Source organism: Aphis gossypii, chromosome 1 (genome assembly GCF_020184175.1).
Source record: "Aphis gossypii isolate Hap1 chromosome 1, ASM2018417v2, whole genome shotgun sequence".
Taxonomy (NCBI): Eukaryota; Metazoa; Arthropoda; class Insecta; order Hemiptera; family Aphididae; genus Aphis; species Aphis gossypii.
Window position 1 is genome coordinate 44,098,787 of NC_065530.1, and position 13,606 is coordinate 44,112,392.

General features: G+C 30.1%; 1 protein-coding gene across 1 annotated transcript; it reads right to left on the minus strand.

Moving 5' to 3' along the window:
* Positions 1-467: 467 nt before the first annotated feature.
* On the minus strand, positions 468-9,806 carry LOC114126227 (circadian clock-controlled protein daywake-like). Its single transcript, XM_027990126.2, has 6 exons — positions 9,097-9,806; positions 3,318-3,410; positions 2,892-3,039; positions 1,922-2,055; positions 1,696-1,845; positions 468-1,617 (listed from the first exon to the last, which is right to left on the minus strand). The coding sequence occupies exons 1-6, from the start codon at positions 9,230-9,232 to the stop codon at positions 1,460-1,462; spliced, it is 819 nt and encodes a 272-aa protein (XP_027845927.2). The 5' UTR covers positions 9,233-9,806; the 3' UTR covers positions 468-1,459.
* Between the last annotated feature and the right edge of the window lie 3,800 nt (positions 9,807-13,606).

The window sequence follows — 13,606 nt, forward strand, 5'->3', positions numbered from 1 at the left end:
CTTCGATAAACTTTAGTATGTGCCTATACTATATAGTATGAAAATTGAAAACTATTGTCTACTTTATTAGAAGAATTCAGTAAACTTAACAAAATAATTTTAAAAATAAACAGAAATTTAAAAAAAAAATTACAGTGGTTGAGTTCATATATTTTTTTTTAAATACTAAATATGTACTTTGCGTTAGTTATCTATTGATTCCACTACTTAATCTAATTTAAAACGACTCTCTTTATTTTTTACTAATTGGCCAATTTTAATTACCTACCACTAAATTTCCAACACGTAAATAACCTGACCAAGATTAGATTGTGTGTGTGTCTGACCTTGTTCTTCCTCATTTTTTTCCTTTCATCATACATTTATCGTTTAATCGAATCTTATGATCACTAACCAAGGTTGATGTATTTTTGATAATTACAGTAAAATTCGTACGCAATTTTCAATTATTTTACAAAACTACCCCATTATTTAAAAAAAAAATGTATTTTAATCATGTAAAAACATCATAATATAATACTAAAAAAAAAATTTAATTTCTTTAAATTGAAACAAATATACATTCATAAATAATCTATATCATAGTATACTAATATAATAAAGATTTGAAACTAAACTGTTTAAGTAGGTCATTCTTATTTTAACAGTATTAATATTTAATATTAATAATTTGATTAAATATAACATAAATATAAAATAAACAAATTTTTTTTCATTTATTCTATTAGAATCTAAACGTTAAATATAACTAAAACTATACAATAATATGTGTTAATAGTTTTAATTTTTAACGTTTCTCTTTCAACAACTTTTCTGAACTTTGTTTAACAAGTCTGTATTATTAAAAAAAAAAAAAACATAACATTTATATAATAAGTCGTTAACAACCATCTTAAAGAAAATTTTTGTCCTTAAAATTTAACGAACTATATTTTCTTTTGGCACATTAAAATTGTTTATGTGCAATGTTAAACATACCATTTCAGTATTGCACTGTTACCCGGCAGCGCGTTATAATTTTCAAACATTTACTTACTTATACAATATACACATAGCTAATTTAAAACTAAAATAATACTCAATAGGAGATTATAAATATATAATTAATAAAACATTTTCAATAACACTACTTCTAAGGTGTTAAACTTTAAAATAATAACCCGTACAAAAAATACGACGACATAATATATTATAATATTATTATGTATAATGTAGCTATATATATATACAAAATGGCAAATATAAATGGTCAATAGTCTACATAATAGAAATTCTATGTTAATATTTGTTTAAAGTGTGGTAACTTAAATAAATATACGAATATAAAAGTACATATTATATATTATGAGAATAAAATTATGCGTAATATATAATGCTTAAAAATAAAACTATTTACTATAGTATTGGAAAGGTAAAGGAAATTACAAAACAAATGATAGACATGAAAATTTATAGTAAATTATTCGGAGTCTTTCAACCACACTTTAAGTGGGATTTGTAAAAATGCGTTGTTCAAGAAATTTTTGAAATGTTTTCCGATGGCTTGCGAAGCGGCGGGTTTCATTTCCTCGATAATTTCTGCTGAATTTTCATTCAAAAATACATTCATTGCTTCACCTAAATAAAATCATAAATAATTTTAATATCTTTTCATATTATATATAATTTTAATAGCATGCATTTCTGTAATCTAACCTATGACGTTTTGCATATTGATGGCATCTTTGATTTTAAAATCAGATTTTTCCAATTTGAAACCGATTCCCAACCTTTCGGTTTTCATAAATTTCACTCCTTCTTTATTCACCTCAACTCCGTATAATTTTGCTAAGGCCGTTACGTTTTCTAAATGAAAAAAATATTTATATAAGCATCAAATTAATTCATCAGCTGTAACATGTGTAATTAAATGTTATCTGACCGAAGGACGCCCAAAATTCTCCTCTACTTCTAACGGGTAACAGTAACACGTTTCCGTTGACATCGTAGTTTCCAGTAGCTTCGATGTGTGGTATGAAAAGTCCTAAGTCTATGCGGTATTTATTCATATCACTCCTATGAAAATAATTTACCATTAACTATATTAATATTTATACACTTATTATAACAAATTGCTTAACATCATTCACAAATAATAAAACCAATATAGATAATACATGTTAATGACCTTATTCATATTTTTTTAAGATGATATGTAATCTATTATCAGTTATGCAAAAAATATCTATTTAAGATTAAAATTTAAAAAGATAATAATTATACAGTTGATTTAAGAATACAATATACACATAATATAAACTAAATTATTAAATTTGAGGTTTTTGTGGTTCATTTTATTTAACTTTTAACTGATTAGGTACTCATAATATATAATATACTATAAATAAAAATATATATTATCATATTATTCCCAACTCGATTGTCAATAATTAACTTTAAATATATTTTTTTTTAATAAAATATTTTAGGTTCTTATATAGATTGAAAAAATAATGTAGATTATTATTTAAAAAAATGTTCAGCAAACAATAAACTGTTTATCAAGGACAATAGACATCAAATAAATGTTTGATCATCTGTAATAAATAATAAGTAATTAAAAAAAAATAGTATTTCATAAATAACTATTTAAAATTAATATTTAAAATAGAAGTTTAATTGTTTGAAAGCTAACTATATTTACGCGACTAAATAGATTAGCACAAAAAATCGATATTAAAAAATCATATTTTAAATCTAGCACAATACATGATAATAACATTTTAAAACTAAGGATTCAGGGAACACTTTGTGTTAATCATACTCGTACAACTAGACATTGAGTTGTGTTGAACTATATTAAAGATTATCGTACGAGTATAGCATGACAACTACATAGCTTGAAATCTAACCTGACGTTTAAAACTGTATAGTTGCTCGCGCCGTGTATAGTCATGTTACTGAGTATGGCCCTCACTCTGACCGCACCATGACCGTTTTCCATTTGCATTTTTGGTATAACCAATGGCTCGATCGGAGGCACGGTAAGCTCTTCGATTCCTAAGGGGAAAAAATATGTTTAAATAAAATATTTAAGTTCTGCAACGGTAAGTAGAACCTCTAAATAACATGAACATCGATCAAGTAAAAATTCCCGTTGTTTACGAGATGTTTGCGTTAGATGTCTCTCGGACAAAGGAATATTTTTAAAAAATACTATAATGTAAGTATACATGCGATAACAAAGTGCATTTAACTATCTTATAAACAACGGGTGAACAATTATGCATTTTGTTATTTATGGTTATGAACTATCTATAAGAGATATCATAATATACCATTAATGAGGTAAGGACGAAGATGGTTGAACGTTTCTTTAATACAACTATTGAATTGAACGTCCGCTTTACGGCATGAATGAATGTATTCAGCTGAAACAATATAAATAATATAAATGTAATTTTTATCGATATTATGTTTTAAGATATTAACTATTAATATTTGTAGTTAAATTAAAAAAAAAAATACTACGTAATAAAATCATATTTTTTATATTCAATGAATAATAAAATTGTATTACTATGCTATAGTTTAGTATGTGCATAAGTAAACCGTCTTTTCCCCAAAAATATTTTTACATGATCTAAAAAGTAAATAATAAATATGTACTGAATTTATATAAATATAGACAATAATAATACTTAGTTAGATAAGTAAATCTATTGATTATTGATTATAGTAGGAATACATTTAATATGAACTTGAAATCTAATTTGAGACTTGAGTATTTAGTATAATAATTTATTATGGGATATTTTTGTTTATCTACCTATTTAGAATATTAAGGATTGTAATCAATCGTAACCAATTATAATTATGATCCATAGATGTACTGAGAGTGAAATATTTTTAATTATAGATTTCAGCTTATCTATGATATTAGAAATCAATTGTGTCCTAATCATTTCGTTCTCATTAGATTAGTGCGAATGTAATTTAATTGATATTTCACGTTATTCTCTAATAAATAATAATGATAAATAAAAGATGATAACTATAGTATTAGAGTTTAGTTTACTAGGTAATTAATATCTCTATTTCATTTTCTTATCAATATTAATGTGATGCACGTTGCTCGTTAACAATACTATTACATCAAATACCGTAATGTAATTAAAAATAATATTATGTACACATTTATAAAACAATTAAATAATACATGAGATGCGTTACATTATTTTAGAATCAGAAATTAAAGTACCATATAAAAATAATAATTATACCATTTTTAATAAATATTTTTGTCTTTTACTAAATAGAGATATCGGAAATATAACGTGAAACATAGTTTTGAAATTAATACTTGACTACTTAAGTAATAAAATAAGTTATATAAATATATAATAATATAATATAATTTATATATATACTTTACAATTAGTTTTAACAGTTTAAGTATTGAATTCAAATATTCAAAATTGAAAGTTTATTTGGAAAATATAAATTAAATATAAATCAAAAATTAATTTAAATACTTGTACATAGTAGTCATTATAAACACGTTAAGTACAAACATTGAAGTAATTAAACATTTCAAAACTACTATAAATATTTTATTCTTTATGGATAATCTATACGTATTATTTGATAGTCGTTACATAAAATATGACATCGAGACCTAAAATGTATGATTATGTTTTTGTTTATCTGCCAAACGTCTTTGTTATTTACAACTGTATTTGAGTCCATAGGTATAATCTCTTCACATTTGCGTCAATAATAAAAAATATAATAAACTCATCAACACAAAAACTATTCACTATGAAAAATTAAATCTCAGGAATAAATATATATGCTTAATAATAAATCGTTTTAACTTTAATGAGTACAATTATTTTTTTTATATAGATTATTGTTATTTTAATCCTACTATCTTACTATTAATAATACTTTAAACTAAATTATAATATACACTTATTGGGCATAACCAGTAGTTAGTTTAAATGTATATTATTATAGTTTTGTATTCCACAAATTTGTTATCCTTTCAAATATTTACAACGCTAATATTGTAGGATTCGTAGACATTTTTTGACGAATTCATTGACCCAATGTAAAGTATGTTATTAAGGTACAAGGGTACAACCTTGATCTTATTCTTATGTGAATTGATAAGGTTAAATTATTACATGGAATAATGACATCAATGCAGATTATCATAAGACCCAAAAATGACGCAAATCATTAAACTCGAAAAGTCAAAGTCGAAACTACAGTAAAGACTTTCATTGCCATCGGTAATTTGAATTCTGAATTACCATATTATATCATCAACTATAATGCAAATGTAGATAATAATTCATACTTAGATATACTTATAAATTATGAATTATGACGTATGACCATGTGAGTGCTTGACATTTCGTTGTTGATAAACGAAACGGGATAAATTTACGTTAAAGTATACAACCAACCAATTATTATAATTATTTCTGCAAATGATCGTAGTTTATTAATCCAATAAGACTATTAGAGTGTAAGTACAAGAAATATGACGTGATTTCAGAAAAGCCTAAAAGGTCTAAGCTTGCATAGGATTAGTTTGCCTAGTGTCAATGACTATGTATCAGAAAAAAAATTCTCAATTTATGTGCGGTGAAGCAGTTGGTAAACTGATGCCAGTGACCATTCATCATGAACATTTTATGACGTCTACATACTTAAGAGATTCATAATTTATAAATACAAAAAAAGCATAATGTTTTATTTTCATTTAAATTAACAATAATAATTTTAAAGTTATTTTTTTAGAGCATATAGTCTTCTCATATAAGCGTTTGTAAAGTATTCAAAGTTGAAGCTTTTTTAACACAGCGCCTATAACAATAAATAATAGGTACCAGTCGATTATCAACACCAATCAATTAAGTCATTAAGTGACACGTGTAAGTATAGGGACATATATGTAGCAATATTTGTAATAATAATTATTAAAATTCGCATTTTTCAATACGTATATATACATTATACATGTATTAAATGTAAGTATGTATTATGTATAAAGATACCACACGTAATTTAGTCACACACATCTCCAATCCGACCGCCGCCGCTTTATATCTACTACAGCGCTGTATAGTCGTCGGTTTCTTTTACCACGGATTGCTGCAGCACCGGGTATTAAGTAATAACCAAGCTGTATCGTAATCGCGTGCGCTTTCACTTTCCGAATGTCCGGCCTGTGACCGTATTTCCGGTACGTTTCCGGTCAGCGGCGTCGCGAGATTTTCGGTCAAAGAAATAATTATCACTACTGTTAAATTAATAATAATAATGTGCATTTTTTTTGGATCGGTTCTAGCTACGAGTAACTATGTAAGTAGCGTTATGAAATATTATAATATATGTACGTTTAATGCGCAGTGGACATATTTTAATGCGATCGGTTAAAAACGGTTTTACACTCCACTCACAGAGCCCTTGACCCCGTTCGGTCAAGTATAAATAAATAAAAAAAATTATATACTTTAAAATATGTACCTATAATATACCACCGAGTATTATAATATATGATGTGTGTGCCAACAACGTCGTGGCCGTTATTATTACATGTACATCTCTATATACATCATATGGAGTCGTGTGTACATAAATGTAATAATATTATTTGAATGTTACGACAGTGAAGATTTCCGGACGGGTAGAGAGAAAGACTCGTCATACACCAACACACATATACGCCGCGTAATATAAATGGATATATACAAGTTCTGCTGTCGTCTGATGTCATCGGTGTTGCGTTAACGGTCGTACTACATAACGTTTGTGTTAATCGAAAAAATATTTTTTAAAAAATTAAAGGTAATATTATAATTTATAATCTAAAATTGTTGTTAAAGATATTCAAAATGTGCAGGGTATTGAAATCGGAAAAAATTTAAATCGATAATTTTTATAAAATTAATGAATGTTTTATAATTGTTATTACATACAAATCAATTTTAAATTTTAAAAATTAAAATTCAACAAAAATAATTGAATTCAAAGTCTATAATGTGCTTTATCGCTATAAGTGAAGTCATTTTTTAAAATGTATAACCAATATAGAATGAGTATAGATCAAAATATCTAACCAACCGATATTGAACCTAGAATCAAATCAAAAGGATGAATAACCAAAACACAATTAACGTAAATCGACATTTTGCAACAATGTACAAATCATAACATCAATATTCGTTATATTATTTTTAAATTGAAATCGGTAAAAAAAAACTAATTTAAATCGAATTTGAAAATTTTTTTTTCGATTTCAAACCCTAGTAAGTTAATCGTGATAATTATTACATTAATATTTCTCCGTATCCGGGGGAGATCGGTCCCGGCCGGATTGGCGGCGGCGGAGAACCGGCTGAGGAGACCGCGAGACGGAAAGCCGGCGGTTATCGTTATTATGTATATTACATCATCGATGCGGTAGGTGAGTACACGCGTGAAAAATAAAAATTAAGCAACGCGCGAGCATTATTGTCGCCCGCTGTTGGATAATCACTCGTATCTGCAGCATTTACAATGATAATACACGATATGGGCATGTATATTCGATTTCTGACGTGTCACGCGTATAATAATACCGACACCCAATAATATCATTATTATTGACTTATACGGTTTGTATTTTTACACAACTTTTCGAACAAGTCCGTCAAACTATAGATGGATACATATATATATATATATATATATATTTATATACACAATAGGCACAGCGATATTGTACAATATAGTACTATGTGACATTACGACTCGCTGCAGTGGCGTTCAAAGTAATGAGTGATCATGACACGGTCGCTACAAAACCTCAGAAATATAATACCAGACGTCTATTGTCTATAGTTTCCATATTAATTCTGCCGCAGGGCTGAAAGAATAACTTTATAATAATATAAAATCGAACATTATTGCATAAACAATTATTACTAAACTTTTAATGAATAAAGTAATGAATTCAATATTGTGACAAGCGAGATAATGGTCCTCAAACACGAATTTGTCGTCCGTGATTGGATTTCAGTAGTCCATTAAATTAATCAATTTTCCATGAAATCCGGTAGATACATATTATAGAGCTTATATTATTATTGAAATGCTATTCCCGTACATTTATTGATGCTCGTCAATCGACGACTGGTACTTGGTAGCCTAGTTTACAACTGTATGTATTTTGTCTATATCGAATTAAAGTGTATTAAATCCTACCAAAGAGTCGTAAAATGATATCGGTTTGTCGACTATAAGGAAATGAACACAAAATGTAACGACAGCCTATAATTATTACAAGTGCGTGTGGTATCAAGGCGATCGTTAATAAAACTCGTAAAAATAACATATCTGATGGCCGGTGCACTGCAAAACCGTTACTATATTATATTATGTTATGAAAGTAAAAACACGTAATTATTATTACTGTTCGTCATCAAACAAACAAATCATTTCACGGAACTGCAGTCGTGGTTTATGTAATACGTATGCAGTACCTGATTATACAGAAGAAGGATAATATTCAATATACATTCATACAAATACAACCTGTTTAGAATACGTGGGCTAGAATAAAAAACTAAATCTAAACAAATAAACGTACTTAGACATAGTGACTACTGGGTGAATACAGTAGTATAATACTTGGTACTTGACGATATATATATATTATATTTTATTAACGTTATGTTAAAGCACAAAAGACGACGTAACACAGTCATAATATAGAATGAGAAAACCCGCCCAAACCCAACAATAGGTTAGGTAAGACAGGTAAGTACAACAAAGTAGTACTTTCTACGACAAATTTTCGCGGACCGCGGACTGCATTTTACGTCGTACGACTTGACGCGTACACGTATACATAGTGCAACATTATTATAATGTACGCAGACTGCAGACTTAAATCGGTCAGGGCAGACAATTAATAATTATACCAAGGTACACAACAAAATATATTATATGATATAGAAAAATAGTATGGATGGGTATAATAGTGATTGCACGTTAAGATGACTATATATATACAATGTCAAAAGAATATTTTTTAATCGTTGTAATATTGCAGGTACTCACGTGTGGCGTTCACGGAAAGAACGGCTTCGGCGGGCCGGGAAAAGGTGGCGATCGTCGTTATCAACAGAGTCGCCCGGAAGATGAGTGTCAGCGACACCGGACGATCGGCGGCGGCTGTGTACGACGGTGTCACCATCCTCCTAACTGCGCGCACGTTAGGGGTTGTTAATGAATTTACGTGTTTTTTTTTATGTAAATAGCAATTTATCGTGTTGCGCTCTGCAGTGATCGGCCAACTATACGACGCTGTCGTGCGTAATGCGATTTTAATGGTATATTCTTAAATCGGTTGTTTCTAAGCCGATCGTTCCGCACACGAGGATCGATGAGCCGGCCGATTCATTGCGAACCGATGAACAGAAATAAGAGCGAATCGATTGACAAAAAAAAAAAAAAACACTAAAAGAACACGATATTGGGCGTGCTGGATGTATAATTTATAATAATATGTGTTTTACGGAGTTAATAAAAATAGACTGCGAAACGGCGCGTAGAATTTGTTTGCAGGAATCAGCTCCTTTTGGCTTTTTTTCCTGAGCGTCGCTGGCGGCAGTGATGTATATACTTCTACAGGTGGGCGATGCGATGTCGAATAATGACTGTGTTATTATAATATCATGAGAACGGAAGACGGCGACGTGTTACGGTGCGACGTTATGGCCGACGAGTGCGATCGGTTCGTCGACGATAGTGAAAGTATATCGCGGGGGCTCGTACGGACTGTCGTCGTCTTGTCGGTACAGTAGTGTGTGTCCTTCTCTCTCACTCACTCTCTCTCTCTCTTTCTCTCGTACACAACACACACGCATTCCGTCCCTCTCACGCGCTGACGCCTCTCCGTCTGTCGCACTGCCATTTCTACCTCCCTTCGTAGTAGATTGTCTTTACCAGACAAATCGTATATGATTATTATATTATGTATATATATACGTACCATACCCATACCCATCGGCCACCGCCACAAAATATAATACGATTTTATGATGCAGTCGCTTTGGTCGCCGCCCGTGTGCGTTTTTATAGACCGTTGCGTAACACTATATAATAATATAACGATACGTATAATATATATTATTATGTGTATGTATAAAGCTCGTATATATATATATCCGTATGTATCTGCGCGGGGAGTTCCGTGGCGTGATGTTCTTCCGCCGCCGCGTAATACGTGTACGCGTTAAAAAAAAAAATGATCTGACGATGAAATACAACTCATTGGTCGGCGGTAGAGCAAACCGAACGCGGCCATTATTATGTCACTTTTACCGGTCTCTGCTCCGTTCATCCATCATCCGGCCGACTATATACATGATGTCCAGGGAATAAGTACCTATACATAGTTACGTCACACAACCGTCCAAATACGTATGTAGATACCTACAGTACGAGAATAACGTAATACGACCACGACAGTAATGATATACACGAATAATAAAGTTGATAATACACGATGAAGATCTCAAGATCTCGTAGGTAGACGCGTATTATATTATGTATTTATTTAGATGGAGCTGCAACACTATAATTTTTTTTGGTGTGTGAAGGTGGCAAAGAGAAGGTTGTCGGAGGTCCTGTTTGCCGTGTACATACTCGCTAAAATATTAGCACTCCATAAATTTATCATATTTCTCTGTATAACAGTATGATATTCGACTGAATAGTTAAAACTAAGACAGGATCGAAAGATTCTTTAGTCTCTTTTGTGACAAATAATTTTTTGAAATCACAACGTTCTGTTGTATTGTCGAATTATACCATCGAGATATACCAGGTGATTCGCCGAGCATGCTCGCTCCCGTTTTTCTTTTAATGGAAGACCAATGAACTTTAATACATTTGTTAAATTTTTAAATAATAAGACGAATTTCTCCAACTCACAAAATGTCTCGTTTACAACCCCTATCGAAATGACGTCCTCGCGCGGATTCTTAAATTATACACCAGCGCGGCAGCGCGTTTCTTTTAAAGGCCGGAACGTGAACTGATGTAATAGTAAGTATGTATATAATATAATATATAATTACAGGAGACGTCTATAACACGACTATGATGACTACAGTGGTAGCGACACGGGTGACCGCACGGACGTGACCCAAGGACGTCTCGGCTTTAATAATTTGTCTACACAAACATTAGTGTTTGATTTTCATGACAATACACAAGGTTTTCGTACGTTTAATGTTTCTTCAACTATCCGCGTATTTTGTCATGCTAAAAATTAAAATAAATTACAGATTATTTAAAAAGAAAACACCCATTCATCTTCGATGTGTTATATGAATTATTATAGCACGGGTTATTAAAACTTGTACATGTTTAAATTTTGAAATTCTAGCTATTAAAATTGAAACATTTTATTCCCGAATAAACTTTGGTGAATAATTCTCACGGAAATAAATTACTCATTAACTGTTATGTTAAGTCATCATTAAATACAACATTAAGTACGTTAATTTCCTTACACATTCATTGAAATTATTTCTGGTATCGCGATTCGCTACAATTAAAAAGAAAAGCATATTCACATACCTATAGATAGTATTGTTACTAACTATAATTATTATTGTTCCATAGAACTGCGGTCTGTGATTCATAGACTATGCAAAAACTGCAATTGTTTACAGCTTGCACATAATATATATATATAGGTAGTATAATAATAATATAGTATTAACGTAATAGTTTACGGTCATTACGGCGACATCACGGCCTAAAATCACGATAATAATATATTCTTCGTCCCTGATCTACGACAAACGCATGCATAATGCACCAGCGCCATATTTTTCAATAATAATAATACATTATGGAATGCAAGATATTATCGTAGTGTCATCCCGTCGCGACAGTGGTCGGCCTAGTGACACGATGACCCGATATACCTACAATAGCCACATGAATAAGACATAATAATAATATTATAAATAGCCCACCACGCCGCCTAGATGCATGTTTTTTTATTATTATTTATTTGATACGGACACCGGCAACGGCGTTTATGTGACAGAGAAGACTGAAAAAATGTAAACTGCATTTTACATTACAATATTTATATATTTATATAGGAACGATATATTCAATATTTTACATAGCTCGTCGCTAACGAATGCTCAACAGGTAGATAACCTATATTATAGGATCGCACAACAACTTTGAGCACACATACACGAAATAATGTGAATATACGATTGTCCCAAATAAATGCGTGTCCTTAAGCCAAATTCGTTTTTTTCCCGTGAATTATTATCCGTGAAAAATGTGGCACGGGTGTAACGACGCGTGTTAGCATTAGTCTTGTACGTATAATATATTGTGCCGAAATCGTTCGTAATTACACGTATCTACCTACAATATTATATGTATAATATAGGTATACGAGTACATGACTCACTGAATTCAACGACCACTTTTATGTAACACATAACACAATAATATAAAATAAATAAACATATTATAATATAATATATACCGTATAGTACACACTACATGTGTCGTGTAGGTACAAATATAATAATATCGGAATATTAATATTTAATTAGAAAGTATAATTTAACACTTATACGCGAATCAGTGTGGTCGTAGTCGTTATGTGTACAGTATATCGAGTTATATTATACACTATGGCGTCTTACAGCACGAGTTCAAATGTTAATAATGAACTCTATACCCAGCACGAACATTTTGGCTATTGATATTATTATTATTATGACAATAATTATCTACCTATTTACAAAATCATTATATATTCGCATATACGCGCGATATGATCGAAAAAAAAATCACGGCTCATAACTTTCATTGCAATTTTCGATTCATCAACTGCAGCCTAACAATTTGCTATCATTTTTTTTTTTTGTTCAATGCTGACTACTGGTTTTTTTTATTGAACATGCTCTATACGCAGTCATTATTTACTTAAATTCTCGACACATTGAGTATACTCTTCTTTAATGTGAGACATCTATGAACGTCCGCGTTTATGTAACTAAACACGTCTTGTGTAATTACTATAATTTTTTCTTCTGTATTAAACGTAGCACTGTACGTAAACGTAGGCACTTTAAATTGCACTTGTATGCATGTGATGAATGTTCTGTTATCACTGTTAGTGCTGGTGGATAAAAATATGTAATTTTTACGCATGGTGATTTATCAAGCAATCTAATCCTACCTTTATCCTTGTGACCTTTAATAGTACATTTATTCAAGTTAATATTTTTGCAAATTTTAGAGTATTTATAAATTTCAAATTTATACATTTGAAAATCAACGAATAACTAATGATTTTGTATACAATTCAAGAACATTATTCGCCGGGACTTGAGACTCTTTCGTATATTATGAATTTTACTATACGCAATGGCATTTTCAAAATATTTTGATTTTACAATAAGCATAATATTATAAAATGTTCTTAGTTATATAGGCTGACGTCCTATATATAATCGTTTTTCATATAGGTATAATGATTTATCATTGAATTCAAATTTAACACAATTTTTACAGTATC

Bases quoted from the DNA above. Each gene is read 5' to 3' on its own strand.
- LOC114126227 (XM_027990126.2), bottom strand. From the start codon at position 9,232: ATGGTGACACCGTCGTACACAGCCGCCGCCGATCGTCCGGTGTCGCTG. The intron at 3,040-3,317 runs GTATATTATGAT...TTTTCCCCTTAG, and splicing joins TCGTCCTTACCTCATTAATG to GAATCGAAGAGCTTACCGTG. The intron at 2,056-2,891 runs GTTAGATTTCAA...TTATTTTCATAG, and splicing joins TATACAGTTTTAAACGTCAG to GAGTGATATGAATAAATACC.